General features: G+C 36.6%; 1 protein-coding gene across 2 annotated transcripts in view; it reads left to right on the forward strand.

Annotated features, from left to right (window-relative positions):
- Positions 1-22,659, forward strand: part of ZNF804B (zinc finger protein 804B) — a 284,775-nt gene that overhangs the window by 253,014 nt on the left and 9,102 nt on the right. For both annotated transcript variants that reach the window (XM_055590602.1, XM_055590603.1), the window contains one exon: positions 18,737-18,867. In XM_055590602.1, the coding sequence (XP_055446577.1) occupies positions 18,737-18,867 (131 nt within the window). The remainder of the gene's footprint in view (positions 1-18,736; positions 18,868-22,659) is intronic.

Genomic DNA, 22,659 nt, shown 5'->3' on the forward strand with positions numbered 1-22,659 from the left:
TCTTGGCTGGAAAATCCCATGGATGGAGGAGCCTGGTAGGCTGCAGTCCATGGGGTCACTAGGAGTCAGACACTTGCACTTTTCACTTTCCTGCACTGGAGAAGGAAATGGCAACCCACTCCAGTGTTCTTGCCTGTAGAATCCCAGGGACAGGGGAGCCTGGTGGGCTGCCGTCCATGGGGTCACACAGAGTCGGACACAACTGAAGTGACTTAGCCGCAGCAGCAGCCTTTGAAAATCCTCCTGCTTTTTGTTTCACTGGATTTACCTTCAGTGTCTCTCCCCCGTTGCAACAGTCCACCTCCTTTATTGAATACAATCTTCCTTGATTATTCAGCTTGTCTGGTGCAGTCTTTTCTTTTATATCACAAGCATATTTATGGTAAAAATGAAAACACAAGGGGGAAATGTTTGTCTCTGTATACATAAGAGAATGTTTGCTAACTAAAATATCTAAAAAAGAACTGAAGTTCGATCTCTTAAAGCACTTGCCTTCAGACAGACTTGTTTCTTAGCAGATTATAGTAGTTGTATTTCTGCACAACCTGCTGGCTTCCAACACTTAGCTCCAGGGATGAGGGGGGTGTCGGCCCCAAAGACCTAGTAACTGATTTTCAATATTTCATCATAATAAGTATGATAAACATAAACATTATATATCCCCAAGGAAAAAAAGGGCTTTGCTAATAAGGTTTCAAGCTCCACCAGATTATTTTATGTATTCATATTTTCCTTTTTCTGGTATCATTTTTTAAAAAGAGATTTTTTTCAGCCCACTTACGTTTGAACTTCATATGAAATTGATTCACTTATGGTTTCATACCTGTTATACTTGAATATTGATGTATGCTATTTTATGATCATATTTATTCTAATAAATTTGTAAAGCAGCTAATGGTCACCAAGAGTCGGACATGACTGAGCACACATGCACACACGCACACACACAATGGTTGGATGATTTTGTTTAGGAAAAATGACATATGTGGCCTTCTGAACTTATCATTTCTAATATATTTAATAATTTTTGCCCAAGTTTTGAATTACCATAGTTAATAAGGTTTAGGAAATTTGATTAAAAATAGACTAACTGAAATAATGGGTAAATAGAGAACACCATTAAATAGCTGTTGATAGCTGAATTATCTAAACAGATTTCATTTTGTGAGGCATAATTTATCTCCAAATTTCAGTTCATTGCATAATCAAATTATAGTTGTGTCTTCATGATATTTTTTGATTTGAATGTGAAAGCAAGTCAAATACCTAATAAGGAAGGAAATAGAAAAAAAAGATAATCTTTGCCAAGGTCAAGAATCTCACTTTGCCTATCTCTCTTCTTATTCTGTCAAGTCCTGAAATCTTCTTTCCACTGTACTTTGACTCACAACTGTAAATTGTATTTATTTATTTTGCTTGAAACATCCTCATATCAACTGGTGTTCTTTTTTTTTATTTTATAGGAGTATTAAACACTGTAATATTATGTGACTCTTACATTAAGAAGATAAAATTTTGAGGCACTGAATTTGATGAATTCATTAGTTTCAAATGTTTCTTAAGACAACAAAAACAGCAGAAATAATGTGGTAGACTTTCTCTTTTTTAAGTCAGCTAATTTCAGAACTGATGGTAAAGATACTAATATATGAAGGAATTAAAGCAAGACATGACATGAGGAAAACTTGCATATCATTCCCAGAAAGAAGCTATCATAGGAAATTTGAGTAGTTGTTAAGAATAAAGACTCAAGAATTAGACTTTTTTTCCCAAAACTTATTAATAATCCTGGCAATATTATTACAAGGAACAGCTTTTGTTCATTTGTACAGTTTTATCTAGGGATGGATTTCTAGATATGGAATTGCAGAGGCAATGGGATAGTACATATAGAAATATAATTGCTGTTGCTAAATTCCCTTCTGAAGGGATTGCACCCCTTTTGACTCACACCAAAAGTGAATGGATGTGCCGTTTCCTCATACATCCAGTACTACTGCGGAAATCCTATGGACAGAGGAGCCTGATGGGTTACAGTTCATGCAGTTGCAAAAAGAGTCAGACACGATTTTTAGTAACTAACCAGCAACAGTAATTATAAAACACAATGACAAGTCTGTTCCCTATGTCTGCATCTACATTGCTGCCCTGCAAATAGGTTCATCAGTATCATCTTTCTAGATTCCACGTCAGGAGAAGGAGAGGGTGGGACAAATTGAGAGAATAGCATGGAAACACTTATATTGCCATATGTAAAATAGATAGCAAGTGGGAATTTGCTATGTGACACAGAAGCTCAGTCCAGTGCTCTGTGACAATCTAGAGGGGTGGGATGGGGTGAGAGATGGGAGCAGGGTTCAGGAGGGAGGGGACATATGATACCTGTGGCTGATTCTTGTTGATATATGGCAGAGGCCAATGCCATATTGTAAAGCATTTATCCTCCAATTAAAAAAAAAAGTTAAAAAACAAAATGACTGTTAGTTTGAAAAGTGAGAAAAATGGAGTCTCTTTGATGGATATATTTCTTTATGAATATGATTATTTTATTTTTAAAAGTAAAAATAAATCTAGGTCACCTTTCTTAGTACTTCTGCATTTCAACCTAGAAGTTTGAGTAATAAACACATTTGGAGATATTAATACAAAACACAATGAATAATGCAGTTTTACAAAAAAAGTATGAATATAACCCTTTGTTTTAAAATTCTTAAAACAGTAAATAGCATTCCTCAAAATTTTAAATCATTTAAACCCTGGACAAATTGTATACAAATGTTATACATTTAAAGGCACACTAATGTTTATATTCTACTTACATATCAAAATTTACTGAAAAACCTGAGAAAACTAATTTTGAAAAAACTTCTTTCAATGTTTTAAAAGTTTAAGATTTGTAAAGTATCTTGCTATTTCAAAGTAAAGTATAAGTTTGATCTCGGTGGTAATTCATCCACTTGGAATACTTTTCCAAGAAGATTTTGCAATCACTAAGAGAAAAAGAAAGAACATATGAAGTGCTATTTTTGATTAGCAATGGCTATGGATGTTGATAAAATTTTGTTCAAGTAATTTCAATTTTGCAAGGAATACATTGCCAATCAAATTATTTGCTTGTCAAAAAAGTGCCAATTATTGAGAAAATAGCTAATGTGAACCTAAGTTTCTGTTATCTAGGAAGTAAAATTTTTGAAAATAAACTCTTCTCTAAAAATAAATAAAATCCAGTTTATTTTAGGAGATAAATTGAGTTAATATTGAAAGAGAAGACGTTTGCCCAACCTTGCCTAAAATCCACTTTCAATCAAGTATACACTCGGCTACAACTGTGGTTTCCCAGACTCTTAAAATTAGCAACAAGGCATGTGATATAGTTTCTCACAATGCATCTAATAAACGGAGCTATACTTTTAAAAAACAAAAACAAAATAAAAATATTTTAAAAGACCACTTATCATTTTCACTTGCAAATAACAAAGACCTCTGACTTTTTTTTTTTTTTAGTGTTATGCAAAATCAATGCTTCTTTTTATTTTTGGCTGAATTGGAGCAGGGCCAGATGTCCAAACACTTAACTATATTTCTCTTATTTCTTTTCTCTGCAGTACCTCCAGGCAAGGTATAAGAAAAGACCATGAATCTCATATCTGCTTAATGTTGTTTTGTGTGAACAATGCTGGAGAAACACTTGAAATAAGAGATGATTCTATCTGTTGAGTTCTGAAATTAGTTGTGCATTAAGTTGCTCTGGGGGATTCTATCCAGCAAGAATATTCAGGGCTTGATCTGTTAACGAAGTCAGTCTTTATTCAGTTAGACTTGCTGTAGGAAAGTTGGGAATGTTAAAGGTAAGTCAACATGTTAATAGAAATACAAACGTATCTCATTTTATTATTCTTTACAGATTTTATACTTTTTAGAAATTGAAGGTTTGTAGGACCCCCTGAGCTATCAGATAATGTTTAACCCGTTTTGCAACAAAGTTTTTTTAACTAAGGTATGTGTATTTTTAAAGACATAACGTTGTTGCACACTTAATAGAGTTCAGTAGAGTATAAACAGGACTTTTATATGGAATAGGAAACCAAAAAAATTATTGTGACTTGCTTTATTTTGATATTCACCTTATTGTAGTCATCTGAAATTGAAGCTGTGGTATCTCCGAGGTATGCCTATTCTAGAAGTTATCCCAGAAGCACTGGAGGTTCTTGAGTTTCATATTTATTACTATCAGTTAAATGAAACTGGATATTCCTCCAAATACCATATGTCTTTCTCCCACCACTACTATCTGCTTCTTTACTGCTTTCCTTGACCGTGTTATGTATTTCTCACTGGGAAAATATCTCATGTGGCATGTAAATATGGAATTAATATTACCCTTAACCTGAACTTACAAGAACAGGGTGGTTTCTCTCCCTGCAGTTGGCAAACTTTCTAGAAAAGGTCACATAGTACATATTTTGAATTTGTGTGTACGTGGTTTGTCTCAGGGACTTTACCTCCGCCATTATAGCTTGACAGTAACCAGAGAGGAGACGTAATCAAGTGGGTGTGGCTATATTCCAGTAATACTTCATTGACAAAGATGGGCTGAAGGCCAAATTTGACCCAGGGACCTAACACTGTATACCTAAGTAGAAAATCAATTCCAAACCTTCTTGAAATAATTAGTAATTTTAAATTAAGGCCTTTATAATGTTGTGGAGTAAAAGGATCTGGAAATTTCTCTCTATCCTGCATTGCTGTCCAATGCCTTAGATCTTTTAGAGGAGAATTTTATATTTGAAGGAAGCCATGCTCTTAATTGAACACTAACTGCACTCATCTCTTTTGACAACATTTGGCAACTTCATTTGGGTAGACGCTACTAGTCAGCTACTCACTGACTATTCCACCCTTTTTCCTTATGAAAAAATCCAGATTTGTATAAGGTATAGCCACACACCTCACTAAAATCTTGAATTTCTCATACCACTTGCTTAAATGTTAATAGCATGTGACAACCTCTAGCAAATGATATTGCAATGAAGTCTACTTAGTCCAGTTTCCAAAACACTGCTGTCTTTAAGATAAAAATAGTAGAGTCAGCTTTTATTCTTGGCTCTTCCAAAGCCTTTGACTGTGTGGATCACAATAAACTGTGGAAAATTCTGAAAGAGATGGGAATACCAGACCACCTGACCTACATCTTGAGAAATCTATATGCAGAGCGGGAACCAACAGTTAGAACTGGACATGGAACAACAGACTGGTTCCAAATAGGAAAAGGACTACGTCAAGGCTGTATATTGTCACCCTGCTTATTTAACTTATATGTAGAGTTCATCATGAGAAACGCTGGGCTGGATGAAGCACAAGCTGGAATCAAGATTGCTGGGAGAAATATCAATAACCTCAGATATGCAGATGACACCACCCTTATGGCAGAAAGTGAAGAGGAACTAAAAAGCCACTTGATGAAAGTGAAAGAGGAGAGTGAAAAAGTTGGCTTAAAGCTCAACATTCAGAAAATGAAGATCATGGCATCTGGTCCCATCACTTCATGGGAAATAGATGGGGAAACAGAGGAAACAGTGTCAGACTTTATTTTTTGGGGCTCCAAAAATCACCACAGATGGTGATTGCAGCCATGAAATTAAAAGATGCTTACTCCTTGAAAGGAAAGTTATGACCAACCTAGATAGCATATTCAAAAGCAGCGACATTACTTTGCCAACAAAGGTTCATCTAGTCAAAGCTATGGTTTTTCCAGTGGTCCAGTGGATGTGAGAATTGGACTGTGAAGAAAGCTGAGTGCTGAAGAATTGATGCTTTTGAACTGTGGTGTTGGAGAAGCCTCTTGAGAGTCCCTTGGACTGCAAGGAGGTCCAACCAGTCTATTCTGAAGAGATCAGCCCTGGGATTTCTTTGGAAGGAATGATGCTAAAGCTGAAACTCCAGTACTCTGGCCACCTCATGTGAAGAGTTGACTCATTGGAAAAGACTGATGCTGGGAGGGATTGGGGGCAGGTGGAGAAGGGGACAACAGAGGATGAGATGGCTGGATGGCATCACCGACTCGATGGACGTGAGTTTGAGTGAACTCCGGGAGTTGGTGATGGACAGGGAGGCATGACGTGCTGCAGTTCATGGGGTTGCAAAGAGTCAGACACAACTGAGCAACTGAACTGAACTGAACTTGTTTCTTCTTACTTAGAGAGCAATTCTGATAACTGGTATTTCTCAAGTATATTGCAACCAGGAGGATAAAGTTGCTAAAAACTGATAGCTGAAAGAAGATTGGGCTGTGGACTTCCTTAAGAAGGCATAAGTACCATGGTTTGCTTGAATATAGATTCTTGGTTAAGAGTGAAATAAACTTCATTTGATTATGTCACTATAGCCAAGTTTCTGATACATATAGCTCTACTCATTATTAACTGGTATCTGGTATCATGAGCTTTAAAACATCAACTCTATTTGTATGAGTCACATGATACAAAATTCAATTTTATACCAGAGTCTAATTTCATTGATTTCTCATGTCTGTTCTATCTTTATTTTAATAGTTTCTTCTTAAAGACAGTTCTATTTCAGAAAAGCATTTAGACAGGGAATTGAAAAAAAAAAAAATCTCAGAAACACTTTCTCTGTGCTAAGACACGAAAAAAATCTCAGAAACACTTTCTCTGTGCTAAGACAATCTTAGTGTGCAGGTTTGATCAGGTTAAGTACTTTCGCCTGCAATATTCTCAGCAGGCATTGCTGGCCCTAAACTAGGGTATGAAAGAGTGGGAGGATGAAGTGGAAGCGGAAAGAGCTTTTAAAAATCAATATAATGCTAGGTTGTATAAGATGCTGAAATACAAGAAATTGCTCTTAAAGAAACAGCTGGAGAGCTGGGTCAGAGTGCATTAGGTCAAGTTTTCTCTATGAACTGAACTAGGAGAAGTTGACCGTGGAGGCGTTACACAGCTGGGAAAGAAAGCTACAGAGCAGATAATAACCTGCTAAATAAAGATTGTGTCATGACGGAAACCAAGCAGTCTTCCAGGAGGGCAGAGGTTGTCCATGGGATTTCTTAAGATTTTCTTTTGAGACTCCTAGAACCTAGTGCAGAAACATTTATTTCCTAAAATGTCCCCAAAAGGAATGTGGTTAATTATCTTTATATTTAAAAATAAATAGTTTCTTTTAATGCCTTGGTCTTCTACACATGTAACTGGGAGTGTTAGAAATAAAAATTAGCCTCACAGAAAAATCTCCATAATGATTTTTCTCATTACTCATTCTCAATACTCATTCTAACTCTCCTGATAACCAAAATCTCCTGATACCCATTCTAACTCTGTATTTTGATATTTGGAAGTATTTATAAAAGAAAGAGGTTTATAAAATATTTGAGCACTTTTTGGCATGAATAACATTTTTAAGAGAAATTATATGTAATTTCCAAAATAGACTGTAATGTATGAAACATTCTGACACTTTTCAATATTTTTCTATGGAAATAATTTTGAAACTTTGTTGCATGAAGAAAAGTGTGTGGATTTCCTGGTCTAGAATTGTTCTTTTGTTTCCCATATTGAGTTTATTCTCCATGGCCTAGGCTGTTATAGAATGCAAAATGATTTTTTCTGAGGTCTTATTAACTATTAGTCTAATCCATGTTTACTCAAGACTTAATCTTTAATTAATGAATTTTCATTTGCTCATTTCAGAAATTGTAGATTTCTCCAAATCTGAACATACTATCTGTAGATAGTTCTTGGGAATTAATAGTATTCTAACATGGCAGGTGTGTTCTTATCACACTATGAACATCAAGAAGAGTAGAGATTGAAAGCCCTTTAACTTCTCCTACAAAACCAGTATAAAAAGCAATTTCAGCACCCAATCACCAAAGTACTTCCTTTGTATTGCTGTTAATTATTTCACAACAGCAATCACTAGGGATATTTATATAGTATTGGCTATATTCCTACCTGATTTAATGTTGCTTACAAAGGTATTACAAACCTTAGATTTAGTTATGCCATGGTGCAGAAAATAAACCTTGCAGTTAAACCAAATGAAAGTCTGTGCCTGTATCACTGCTGACTTGGATCCTGACCATAATATCTAGAGAATGGAAGGATCTGGGTAACTTCTCAGAAATAATGGGAACACTGCAGCCGTCCATTTTCTATTTGAAGACAGGGAATCATGGGCCTTGGAATGGGATGGTTGGTTGCCTTGCTTGGGGCATATACTTTAATTACCTAGTTATATGCTCCTCTGTAAGCTGTGAAAATGTCACAAGCTACTTTGAGTTAGAAACAATATTATATTCTGCATGAACCACATTTTCAGGTTGTCCTAGAATCTAGAAACATCCCGATCCTATAATTTAGACAGTGGTGTCTTCAGGCTTGGCTCTGTCTGTTCGGAACCTCAGGTTCAGCCCATCAAAGTATCCAAATATGAGCCCAATATGGCATCTCCAGGTCCTAATTGCCGAAGTACAGTTGACTGACTACCAGCAATTAAATCTAGAGACCAGAAATTCATGTTCCAACATGTGTAAGAAGAAACTTTCAGATCCTGTTGTTAAGTATTTAACTTAGTGCTGGAATGTGAAGAAGTTTGAGACAGAGTATCTATCCCAGGTTCATTTCTTCTCAGCTATTTTTAGCTTGCTTGTGGCATGACTGGTCCTTGGAGCAGGGAATCACATTGAGATATTATACTTAAATGATTCATTATACTTAAATGACTCCTTCTGGTCAGTAGACTGAACTGTAGCTTCAAAAATGGGAGGATAGTGAATTATCCAGGGCTTCCTAGGTGGCCTAATGGTGAAGAATCTGCCTGCCAATGCAGGAGATGCAGGAGGTACAGATTCCATCCCTTGGTCTGGAAGATCCCCTGGAGGAGGAAATGGCAACCCACTTCGTATTCTTGCCTGGGAAATCCCATGGACAGAGGAGCCTGGTGGGCTACAGGTCCCTGGGGCCTCAAAGAGTTGGACACAAATGAGCAACTGAGCACAGTGAATTCCCAGGTGCTCCAGTGCTTAGGACTCCACACTTCCACTGTAGAGGGCACAGGTTCAATCCCTGCTTTGGGAACTGAGATCCTGCATGCTGCATGGCGTGGCCAAAAAAAAACACCTTTTTTTAATAAGGGCTTTTTAAAACAACAAATGTGAAGTGAAAGTGAAGTCGCTCAGTCGTGTCTGACTCTTTGAGAACCCATGGACTGTAGCCTACCAGGCTCCTCTGTCCATGGGATTTTCCAGGCAATAGTACTGGAGTGGATTGCCATTTCCTTCTCCAGGGGATCTTCCCAACCCAGGGATTGAACCCAGGTCTCCCGCATTGTAGAGAGACGCTTTACCATCTGAGCCACCAGGGACGTCCCTTTAAAACAACAAAGGGATCTATATATATATATCCCTATATATAGCACAGGGATCTATGTTCACTATCCTGTGATAAACCATAATGGAAAAGAACATGAAAAGGAATTGTACATATATGTACAACTGAATCACTTTGCTGTACAACAGAAATTAACATAACATTGCAAATCAACTACATGTCAATAAAAATGTATTTAAAATAAAATGGGAGACTTAAAAATAATATTTTATTTTATTTCACTATCTGTATTTCTACAGCTTCTAGACTGCAGTAAAAATGATGGCATGCAAAAAAACAGGAAATAAGGAAAGTCCCATTTCAACATGGAGAATTTTTTTGACACATACTACTTTCTATATAATTTAATTCTTATATCATGACCATATTGCTGTTCAAATTCTATCCACTCTTGTTCTCAATTATTGTTTAACGATCTATAAATGTCTTCCAAATCATTTTGGTACAAAACATTTCAAGGCAATTAATTAAACATTTCAAGACTTTTAATTTCACAAAGTGGAACTGTTTTCAGTGTCTAGACTTTAAACTCTTCTCATTTTTCTTTACTCTAATGAAGATTAGATCTCCTGTTTTCAAGTCACAGTTCTTTCCTTGGCCTATTCTTTGATGTGGATCAAATCATTTAACCTTCTATGTCTTTGGTTCTTCATATCTAATATGAGGTTAATCATTTTAACCTTTTGCATTGGGGTTTTGTTCCACTGTGAAGAAAAACATTAATGTCTGCAAAGTGCCCTGGGATCTATGGATGAGAGTCTAGAGATGGAAGGAATTATTCTATATCAGAGAGGAAAACGTAAATACGCTTGAGTAAATTCATCTCACATGTGTGTTCTGCTTCACTGAAGGTGAACAGAGAGTGTTCACTGGAGTGGGATGCTGTTTGCAGGCATGTTCTGACTCAGAAGCAATAATATTGGGAGTATTGCTATTCAAAACACATGGAAACTCACTGCCCTGATCAATTTGCCTCTTTATTTATTCATAGCTGAATTCCACTTTCGCAATGCATGTGCCAAGAACTCTTGTTGGCAGGTAGGGAAGTAAAGATTGCTTAATTTGTGCTGTTAAAATGAACCTGAGAAAAAAATTAAATCGCACATATTTCATAAAGGTATTTAAACAAATTTACCTCCGTAAGCCTTATTTTGTTTATTGCTGAGAGAGAATAAAATGCACTGTGAAAGTTGGAGAAGATACCTAAGAACTGCTGATACTTTTCTTTCTGTACCTTGACCTCTGCATTAGTCTTTTACTGCACTGCTTTTAACCTGGCCAAAGACCAAGTTAGGTAGCTGCCATTCAGGACCATGAAGAATATCTCTCTACCATTTCTCTTAAATTCCTTTTACAAATACAAGGATATGAACTGGATGTCCCTGTTTTCCTCTAGAAAATATTAGACATCTGGTCTTTTACCCTCTTCCCTGATTGAGTTCTATTTTGGATAATATTAATAACCCTATGCTGAGGTTTTTATGTAGGAGACTAAAAATTTAGACAAGATGATTATGTTTACAGTGCTTTATTTAAAATGTGTCTGGGACAGAGAAGCTCATCAGGATTAGGAGACCACCTGAGATGAGATTAAGGGAGGGCAAGCTGTGCACACACCCTAGTCTTGTCAGAGATCCCAGCCTTGAGCCATTGTTATAAACTCCCTCATCAATTCTTTAAGCTTGAGGCACTTAGTTTTTCAGGCAGGAGCCAGCTATGTCCCCCTTTACCTGGCAAAGCAATAAAGCTACCCTTTTCTACTTAAAAATATGGGAGGAGCATTCAAATTTTAGCTAATTGGGCAGTGATAAAGGGTGAAGCATATTTGGGGGTGTTTTTTTAAGAAAACTGGTTGTTGTTTAGTTGCCAAGTCATGTCCGACTCTTTGTGACCCCATGGTCTGCAGCACGCCAGGCTTCCCTGCCTTTCACTGTCCCCTGAAGTTTGCTCAAACGCCTGTCCATTGAGTCAGTGATGCTATCCAGGCATCTTTTTCCCAATCATAAGACATGTCTATTCAGTGACAGCTTCTGAAAGGAAAAATTCAGTAGTGATGTTAAACCTAAGCAGTCTGTTTAGCAGAGTGTGATTTTGTGTTTACCCACAGACAAAACCATTTTATCTCTTACTTTGGCAGGTGTGGCCATGTCTCTTTAAACTCTTGGGCAATAGGTGGAAATTAAAGGCCAAGTTTAAATGTAATATGTACCAACTGCATCCACAAGAAAATTCATCTTCCTACCAGCCTTTAATTTAGTTCAGTCTCTCAGTCATGTTTGACTCTTTGCGACCCCATGGACTGTAGCACGCCAGGCCTCCCTGTCAATCAACTACCGGAGTTTACTCAAACTCATGTTCATTGAGTTGGTGATGCCATCCAACCATCTCATCCTCTGTCGTCCCCTTCTCCCCCCACTTTCAACCTTTCCCAACATCAGGGCTTTTTCAAATGAGTCAGCTTTTTGCATCAGGTGGCCAAAGTATTGGAGTTTGGGCTTTAACATCAGTCCTTCCAATGAACATTCAGGACTGATTTCCTTTAGGATGGACTGGTTGTATCTCCTTGCAGTCCAAGGGACTCTCAAGAGTCTTCTCCAACACCACAGTTCAAAAGCATCAATTCTTCGGTGCTCAGCTTTCTTTATAGTCCAACCCTCACATCCATACATGACTACTGGTAAAACCATAGCTTTGACTCAATGGACCTTTGTTGACAAAGTAATGTTTCTGCTTTTTAATATGCCTACCAGCTTTAGAAAGATCTCAATTGTTTTTTGTTTTGTTTTTTCTTCTCTAGGTTTATCCAGCTGTGAACCAAAGAACAGGCAGGACTTATCACCTAGCTATAATAGAGGAAGTTCTGTATTCTTTACCCAAAGGGATCTAACTTAATCCCTAGTAGCTGCTATCAGCATAAGGACATTTTCCATAATGCTTTACTTATCTCTAAAAACATGCACATAAATGATCTCTTTGATGTTTGCAACAGCCTAGTGAACTTGTTCCAAGAAGGCAATGGCAACCCACTCCAGTACTCTTTCTTGGAAAATCCCATGGATGGAGGAGCCTGGTAGGCTTCAGTCCATGGGGTCACCATGAGTTGGAAACGACTGAAGCAATTTAGCAGCAGCAGCAGCAGCAGTGAACTTGTTAGGGACCTGCATCATCTCCACTGGGCAAATAAGGAAATTCTAATACAAAGAAACATATCCGATATCATTACTGTTCTATGACACACACATATGTATAAGATACATTCCGTTTTACAGAGAAATTTTGAGGAACACAAATTTTTACTTTTCATCACAGACAGACAGCTATCTGAAGGTTTAAAAGGGAAATGTTTTGTTTTGGTAGTGCAAATATGATATCCTATATATTGGAAGGCGTAGGATATCTTAGGGCCTTCTTGGTGGCTCAGATGGTAAGGTGTCTGCCTTCAATGCAGGAGACCTGGGTTCAATCCCTGGGTTAAGAAGATCTCCTGGAGAAGGAAATGGCAACCCCCTCCAGTACGCTTGCCTGGAAAATCCCATGGACAGAGGAGCCTAGTAGGTTACAGTCCATGGGGTTGCAAAGAGTCAGACACAACTGAGAAATAGGTTCGATAGGTTCTAATAACCAAGGGCAATAGCAAAAGAAATGAAAGTTGCTCAGTCGTGTCCAACTCCTTGTGACCCCATGGACTGTAGCCTTCCCGGATCCTTTGTCCATGGAATTCTTCAGTTAAAAATGCTGGAGTGGGTAGCCATTCCCTTCTCCAGGGGATCTTCCCAACCCAGGGATCAAACTCAGGTCTCATTGCAGACAGATTCTTTACCATCTGAGACACCAGGCAAGCCCAAGAATACTGGGGTGGGTAACCTATCCCTTCTCCAGGGGAACTTCCTGACCCAGGGATAGAACCAGGGTCTCCTTCATTGCAGGTAGATTCTTTACCAGCTGAGCTACCAGAGAAGCCCAAGGGCAAGCTTCAAATAAAATTTATCAAGGAAAAATTTGACAACAAATCAATGCTGTAATCCTAAATTTATTATTTTCTTCAGTAGTTACATATGATCTTGGATTCACAGAAAATAAAAATATTTCCATGAAACATTATAAATTATTCAACACAAGGTGAGGAATATACTCAACATGCTTCCCTTTTCTGTCCTCTCCTTTAGAAAAGTCTCCACCCACTGACCTTGTAAAACTGTCCAGATGTCTTAGTCATCATTATGACTACTCTTTCTAGTGTCATTGTTTTCTGTAGATATGTATATATATATATATATATATATATATATCCATCTACCTGTTAATGTTTTACTTTTGTCCAATGCTATTATGTTCACTGGGTCTGGAATTTGATTTTTAAAAGTTTTATATTTTCTTTCAGAAATTTGAAAATGTTGCTCCACTATATCCTCAATTGCTTGTTTCTAGTGAGAATTCTGCCATCCTCATATTCATTCTTCTGTACAGAAATATGTCTTTTCTATCTGGATACCTTTTTAAAATTTTCACTTTTTTCCTGGCTTTGAAAAATTTGATTATGCTGAGCCTTGGTGTAGTTGTCTTCACATCACTTGTGTTTGAAGTTTTTTTTAGGGGAGAGGGGAGAGAATCTGTGTATTTATAATTTTGACAAAATTTGAAATATTACCACCCACTGTATTTTCAAATATTCCCTCCTCTTTCTTCAGAGACTCCAACCACATATTTGTCCACTGTCTCTTTTCTACTTTTTTGAATATATGGTATGCAGTTATAACTGTCTTAATATACTTTTCTGCCAATTCTAGCATCTGTGTCGGTTCTGTATTGGTTTTGATTGGTTGACTTCCTCATTTTTTGATGTGTTTTCTCACTTCTTTGTATGCCTAAAAATCTTTGATTAGATGTCATTTAGTTTTCCTTGTTTGTGAAAGTTTATATTTTTATAAATATTCTTGAGATTGGTTCTGAAATGTAGTTTAGTTGCTTGGAATCAGATTTATACTTTTAGCTTTGATAAAATGATAAAAATCATTTCTTAGGCAAATGTAATGTAGTGCTCTATATGTGGCTAATTATCCTCTGCTGAAGCAAGACTCCCTGAATTCTCTACTCATTGTCCCAAGAGCTTTTCCAATTTTTTTGGCAACAACAGGCACTATTTCTGGTTCTATATGAATGCTAGGCATTGTTTCCTTTAGTTATTTCAGTTGGTTACACTCTTGACCTGGAATAGTTTTCTCACACACATGTAGTGCTAATGAGTGCTGAACTTTGAAGGGCCCCCTCTGCAGATCTCTGAAGGGATTTCCTTGTATAGTCTTGAGCACTCTGCTTTGGCCAAGACAAGACTATGACTTCAGGTCATTTTCTAGTTTTCTGTGTTCCTTAAAAATATTTTAGCTTTGCTGATTTCCTCAACACAGCAGTTCTCCATCCCCACCTCCCAATCTATCTTAACTTTTCCTGTATGCTTCTAAAGCAACTTGTCCACTCTTAAGAAACTCAATACCATATTATAAAAATATCTATTCACTTGTTTGTCTCCCTTGAGGGAAAGATAGTTGATTTGTGCATTTCTATATCTGCAGTACATAGTAGAAATTAACAGTATTTGTTGTAGGATGAATAAGACAAAATTCTCAATCATCTTTGTAACTCAGAAATAGGAGTACAATACTGGAATCTGAAAGGTTATTGAAAGAACCAGGTATACCTGGAAATTTCAAACAAGATTTGGATAATGAGATTCATTAGATATTGTGAGTAAATGAGAACAGGTTTCCTCTTGTAGGCTATTCAGCTTTTATATCCTAGTAATATGACCAACCTAGACAGTATATTGAAAAGCAGAGACATTACTTTGCCAACAAAGGTCCGTCTAGTCAAGGCTATGGTTTTCCAGTGATCATGTATGGATGTGAGAGTTGGACTGTGAAGAAGGCTGAGCACCAAAGAACTTTTGAACTGTGGTGTTGGAGAAGACTCTTGAGAGTCCCTTGGACTGCAAGGAGATCCAACCAGTCCATTCTAAAGGAGATCAGCCCTGGGTGTTCCTTGGAAGGAATGATGCTAAAGCTGAAACTCCAGTACTTTGGCCACCTCATGCAAAGAGTTGACTCATTGGAAAAGACTCTGATGCTGGGAGGGATTGGAGGCAGGAGGAAAAGTGGACAACAGAGGATGATATGGCTGGATGGCATCACCGACTCAATGGACGTGAGTTTGAACTCCGGGAGTTGGTGATGGACAGGGAGGCCTGGCATGTTGCGATTCATGGGGTTGAAAGAGTCGGACACAACTGAGTGACTGAACTGAACTGAACTGAACTGAATCTCAAATATTAAATAAATATATCATAGAGTATTTTATGTTCAGTAGTAATTAAGGGTAAAAATAAAATAAATCCCTCTCCTCTTTATCAAAGTAGCCATGGTCTGTCTTTCACTCAGTTGAACTGCATTCTCTGTGGTCTCTTATATTGGACAATTTCCAAAATGTCTTTGCTCATAAGATAATTAAACCCAGTAACTAGATAATTATGCATATGGGGGCTGAGGAGGTGAAAGTAGGAGGGTAAGTAGAAATGGGGATTTTTATAAGCCTCTCAGTCCTCTGATGGAGAAGGCAATGGCACCCCACTCCAGTACTCTTGCCTGGAAAATCCCATAGATGGAGGAGCCTGGTGGGCTACAGTCCATGGGGTCGCACAGAGTTGGACACTGTTGAGTGACTTCACTTTCACTTTTCACTTTCATGCACTGGAGAAGGAAATGGCAACCCACTCCAGTGTTCTTGCCTGGAGAATCCCAGGGACGGGGGAACCTGGTGGGCTGCTGTCTATGGGGTCACACAGAGTCGGACACGACTGAAGCGACTTAGCAGCAGTCTTCTGACCAAGGCTAGCCTTTAAGGTTTAGGTCATGCAGCTCTAGAGAGTTATCAGCTCTAGAGAATTGTTGACCCTTTTTGTTTTCTTTCTAATAACACATGGGCCATAATTTTATTTTTTGAAGTCTCCTGCTTTTTAAAAGGCCTTGAAGCATTTGTCAAAAACCAAATTTAGATTAACTCTACTTTTCTCTCTGTGGTTGTTTCTAGTTTTGTGAAACTCTTGCTCTTTCTGCTCAGAATATTTTCTTTGAAAGAGTATTCTGTTTCCCTCCTTAAATACTTAGCCTGGGAACAGTGATTTGACTACAATCTCCTCTGAGCATGTTCCCTTTCAAAAAGGAAACTAATGATCATTAAAGGTCTTGGCCCTTATTCTATAGGTGAGAAATAGTCTTTTGCCTTTCCTGGAAAATGTCTTCTTATACTTGATTTGGCAAATAAAAGCAGATTAAATGACACAGATTTCAGGTGGTTTAAAATCATTTTATATGGGTTAAGAGGGCTACTCTTCAAATATATTCTTAAATCAGGATTAAGCCCCAAACTTCAAGATGCTCATTTGATTGTGTCTGTATCTCAATTTGTTCACTATCATTAGGCTTTCCTGGTGGCTCATGTGGTAAAAGAATCTGCCTGCAATGTGGGAGATCTGGGTTCAGTCCCTGGGTTGGGAAGATCCCCGGAGGAGGGCATGTCAACCCACTGCAGTATTCTTGCCTGGAGAATCCCCATGGACAGAGGAGCCTAGCAGGATATAGTTCATGGGGGTGCAAAGAGTTGGACACAACTGAGCGGCTAAGCACAATGGCACATTCTGAAGTAGTGATCCAAACAGGTAATGAGTAGCATCCAGTCTTCACATAAGCCAATTGTTTTAGAGACAAGATTAATTAAAAGAAGTTGTAGGCCAAACCTCTATCCTGAATTTAAATCCCTGACCCATTCTTGTCCTCCTGGTTACAATATAGAAATGCAAATCAAAACCACAATGAGGTACCATTTCATGCCAGTCAGAATGGCTGTGATCCAAAAGTCTACAAGCAATAAATGCTGGAGAGGGTGTGGAGAAAGGGGAACCCTCTTACACTGTTGGTGGGAATGCAAACTAGCACAGCCACTATGGAAAACAGTGTGGAGATTCCTTAAAAAACTGGAAATAAAACTGCCTTATGACCCAGCAGTCCCACTGCTGGGCATACACACCGAGGAAACCAGAATTGAAAGAGACACATGTACCCCAATGTTCATCGCAGCGCTATTTGTAATAGCCAGGACATGGAAGCAACTTAGATGTCCATCAGCAGATGAATGGATAAGCAAGCTGTGGTACATATACACAATGGAGTATTGCTCAGCCATTAAAAAGAATACATTTGAATCAGTTCTAATGAGGTGGATGAAACTGGAGCCTGTTATACAGAGTGAAGTAAGCCAGAAAGACAAACACCAATACAGTACACTAACACATATATATGGAATTTAGAAAGATGGTAACGATAACCTTGTATGTGATACAGCAAAAGAGACACAGAAGTATAGAACAGTCTTTTGGACTCTGTGGGAGAGGGAAGAGGGTGGGATGATTTGGGAGAATGGCATTGAAACATGTATAATATCATATAAGAAATGAATCGCCAGTCCAGGTTCTATGCAGGATACAGGATGCTTGGGGCTGGTGCACTGGGATGACCCAGAGGGATGGTACAGGGAGGGAGATGGGAGGGGTGTTCAGGATGGGGAACACGTGTACACCCGTGGTGGATTCATGTTGATGTATGGCAAAACCAATACAATATTGTAAAGTAATTATCCTCCAATTAAAATAAATAAATTTAAATTAAAAAAAAGAACATAGTGGGAAATAAAATGATATATTTATGACAAAAAAAAAAAAAAAGAAATCAGAGTTGGATAAATATCTCCATGAGAGAAAAAAATGAATCAAGAATTGCATTTAGAGCTTTGAACTAAATCTTACATAATAACAGATTTCTTTACTGAAATAAGCTCATTTTACCCAGTGTATTTCATTATGTCAATTTTCAGGAATAAGAGTATTTATGTTTTGTAAGCCAGAGAGCTGGTGACATTGCATGGAGGAAAGTGCATTACATAACTTTCTCTCCCTTTATACCCATTCATATACTGCACAGTATCCTCCATTTATGTTTTCACAGGCACAGAGATGATTGCAATTACATACCCAGGGTGGTCCTGGTAAGGACTGGGGTCCAGCTTTGCAGTACAATTCTGTAGTGGTTGTGACAAGCTTTGATAAATATCCCAGTTGACAACTAAATTGATCTTGGAGCAGAGAAGAGAATTGATGGAAAAGGTGCTTCCCTATCCAGAAAGTCACCTCTGTACCCTGGACTGAGTTTAATCATGAAGCTTTTGGATGGAAAAAAGATATATTACTTATTCATAGCGTCCTTTCTGTTTTGCTTCTTTGTCCACAGAGACTGAAAGAATTAAAGCAACGTGAATTTGCTCGAAATGTAGCTTCCAAGTCATGGAAAGATGAAAAGAAACAAGAAAAAGCACTTAAGCGACTTCATCAGCTGGCTGAGTTAAGGCAACAGTCTGAATGGTAAGAATTCAAGGTGCCTCAGGTTGTTCTTGCCTGGAGAATCCCAGGGACGGAGGAGCCTGGTGGGCTGCCATCTATGGTGTCGCACAGAGTTGGACACAACTGAAGTGACTTAGCAGCAGCAGCAGGTTGTTCAAAACTCTCTTCAGCTTCTCAGGAAATTTCAATGATATATTTTTTTGGTTCTCTAAACAATGTAAACAAATTATAATTAATCAAAGATACATCTGAAGGTACATATTCCTAATAGCTAAAGGGTTATAAATTAATGAGTTTGACATCTGAGTTTTTTCTTGTCTAATATTGTTAATGTGTTTTTTAACGAAATGACCCAAGAATGATTCTAATATACAGGCATTTATTGTATCCAGGTGATTTATATGTATCTTATGCATCTCTATAGTGCTTCACAGTTATTTTGTCTTGTAATGTTAATTTTTAAAAAATCATAAGTAACAATGCATCTTCTGGGAGAGGAAATAAATCTGTGCATTCCTCTGTACACACCTGAAACTAGAATAAATGGCACTATTGTCTGTATGACAAACAAGATGTAATTAATGCAGTTAAATTTACCACATGGTGCTATTTAAATTGATAATTGTAACAAGCATTACACTGATACATTCTTGTAGCTGAAAAATAGCAGTTTTACATGAGCTCGGAACTCCTGAATGTTTTGTAGTAAGGAGATTGTTACCTGGAGCTCAATTACATTTGCAGATTGTGATTTGTGTTCATATGAATCATAATGTAGAACACTAATGTAGCTAATTAATGTAGCTGACAGCAAGCTGGTGAATTGTGACATTTGTAGTTCTGTGCCAAAATTTAAACTCCTATTGTTTAAATGCGAAACAATAGACAGTAAGTTTGGGAGTGAATGACTCAATTATAGTAGCATAAAATATTAGATTTCATATTTATTTTAAGAAAATATTTTTTAAGATCAATTTTGAATTGTTTCAGTTAGCATTCACCTTGCAAGTTCTCAAGTATTTTTGTCACTAGAATATTTTAATTTGCTTACAAAGATATAAAAAAGGTAATATGAAAAAATAAGTGAGAAATTTAGTATAAAGAAAAAAAATAATAAAGGTTAGAAGACCATGTGTCCAGAGGTGAAGTTAATACAAAAATGCATGTTTTTAGGGCACATGCGATCACAGAAACAGGACACATAACTGGTACTGAACTTATTACTTGTCAACACAATAGAGATCAAACATATTGCCAATAAGATATCAGACAGTGTATCTTGTCAAAGCAGGGCTTAGAAGGAAAGGTCTAATGGTCATTAGGATGGTATTCAGGAGATAATTGAGGGAATGTGTTAATTCTTGAGTGATTAATTATGAAGTACAAAAAGTCAAACTATAAAAGCAGGGCGAGTCTCACTGTAGACAGACCCTTTAGATAGGTTCTTTAAAGTCACACAACAAAAAAGAAATCCCAGTAGTCTTAATATACAGAATTTTGATTCCTTTGTTATTATGAAAGTTGTCACATTTCTACATTTCTCCTCACTCATTCCTTATTTTCTTTTGGAAGAAGTAGACAAAGGATCAGAGGAGCCTTGATGGTGAGGACAATGATGGTGATGATGCTTTTATTTAAAAGTTCTAAGTATACAGAGTTATCTAGGAAGTGTCTTGAAAATTAAAATAAGTGATAAACTCTATTGGGGTTGATCTGCCTTTGGAAATCTTAATAACTAAATGAAAACAAAACTAGGCATTTTCTTCCATAGAGTAGTTAGGCTCTCTGGGTCCCAACCTGATCATATTGTTAGGAAATGATAGGTATTCAACTTCCCAGATACTTGTTCTTAATTTCCAGAACTTGGAACTAGGAAAATTACTTCTTTTTTTTTTTTTTTCTATTACCCACCATCTGCCCTCCACACAATTGTTCTCTCAGATTAGTAGCCGCTTGCTCTAAGGGAGGTCTGTTCATAGCATTATTAAATATTTTCATTTTGGCAATGGAATTGACAAGGGAAAAAAGTCATCTGTGTTACTTCTCCTCAGATAACCCTTCTTTGTCCTTTGTTTTCATAATGAGGGCTTCTGAATAAGATGACATAGATAATAGAATTCTTCCATGACCCTATGGAGATGAGAGGTGAATTTACAGGTAGTAAGAATATTTGAATAAGATTAATTAAAAGAAATGATGACAGAAAATTGTTAATGAATCTTATAAAGGGCAGTCAACCTTAGCGACCTCTTAGGTAGATCAACACAACATGATTCTTCAGTAAAACTAATTCTCTTATTGGGAGAGGAAGGAGATTCACTCTGTTCATAAATTTCTACTATGTATAAGTCTAATGCATCTTGATATGGACTTTTTTTTTTTCAAATTTTAGAAGTTGTGACGATTGCTTCTGAGAGTATGACATTCTTTATATAAGAGCTGGATAATGTGGAACATTAGGAAATTACATCACTTAAAGAAATCATGTTATTTTGATATGCTTTGCTTCCTATTTGAAAAGTGTGCTTTTTGCCCAGGAGAGAATTAAATTATGCATGTGTTGAGTTACCAAGTGAAATGGACAATCCATTAATAAGAACTAAAGGGTAACTAATGTCATTTCAAAATTATAAATAAAAATAATTAGGTAAAAATACAGAAATAAACTAAAAATTATTCTAGAGGAGAGAGTGAAATTGTAAATGGGAGTATGACAGCAAAGATTAAGCTTTTAATTATGTCACAAGGCATAAACTTGAATTAAAATAATAAAGTTTAAAATATCACAGAGATAGAAAACTAAAGTCTTCAAAAGTAATAAAAATAACTTAGATTTAAGGTATAGGAAATTAAATTTTATAAAGCAATGAGATAAAAAGTTTAAAGCATAAATATAAGATATAGATATGAATAATAAGGATGACATGTTAACATTGTGAAAATATAATCATAAATGTATATTGAATTGTAAAGTGAGAACAGAATAAGGACAAGAAGAGCAGAATGTAACATATAAGAGCAAAGAAGTTTAAACATATTTGGAATACTACAAAAGGAAGAAGCTTTTACCCATATTAGAAAGATAAAGGGTGAACTGAAACAGCAATATAGAAAAGAATATTTAGACTAACATAAAGTAAAGAAAGAAAATGCACAAAACAGTGCCAGAATAATAAGCAAAACCATTATTAAGGAAAAAGAGAATATAAAAAATAGTACAGTATCTAGATCATAATGGAATAATTCAAGAAAGGAGATCAATGTGATGAATAAGAGAAAAGTTTTCATTATGAAATAGTTACTTTAAGGAGCAGACACTTTAAAATTTTTCCAAATTTAGTTTTCTACAATATTCAAGAATACAACTCTAAAGTTTCAGGCATTATTAATCCATGGAAAAAGAGCCATCTGAAATTATTAACTGGTGACTAAATTTATTGTTTGTAAAACAAAATCCATATGGATATAATAAACAACAGATTGGATATTGAAAAATATTGAATCCATAAAATAGAAATTAAAAGCAAATTCTTTTTCTGAACTAGAACAAGAGACTAAAACAACTAGAGTATTAATATAAGTAATAAGACCCAAGCATATCATGAGAGCAAATAAATTTAATGTATAAATTCTAGGATAAGATACTAGGACAGGGAAGGGCAATAATCAGATAAATCAGAGAAGAAAATGTATCTGAGCTGAAGAAGTTGAATTGAAAGTTCCCAGAAATGCTGGCAAAAATTAACCAAAAGAAATCAGTTTGTAACTATAGCTTGATAAAGTGAGATATACACATAATTATTTGTATGTATT

Source organism: Bubalus kerabau, chromosome 8, assembly GCF_029407905.1.
Source record: "Bubalus kerabau isolate K-KA32 ecotype Philippines breed swamp buffalo chromosome 8, PCC_UOA_SB_1v2, whole genome shotgun sequence".
Classification (NCBI taxonomy): domain Eukaryota; kingdom Metazoa; phylum Chordata; class Mammalia; order Artiodactyla; family Bovidae; genus Bubalus; species Bubalus kerabau.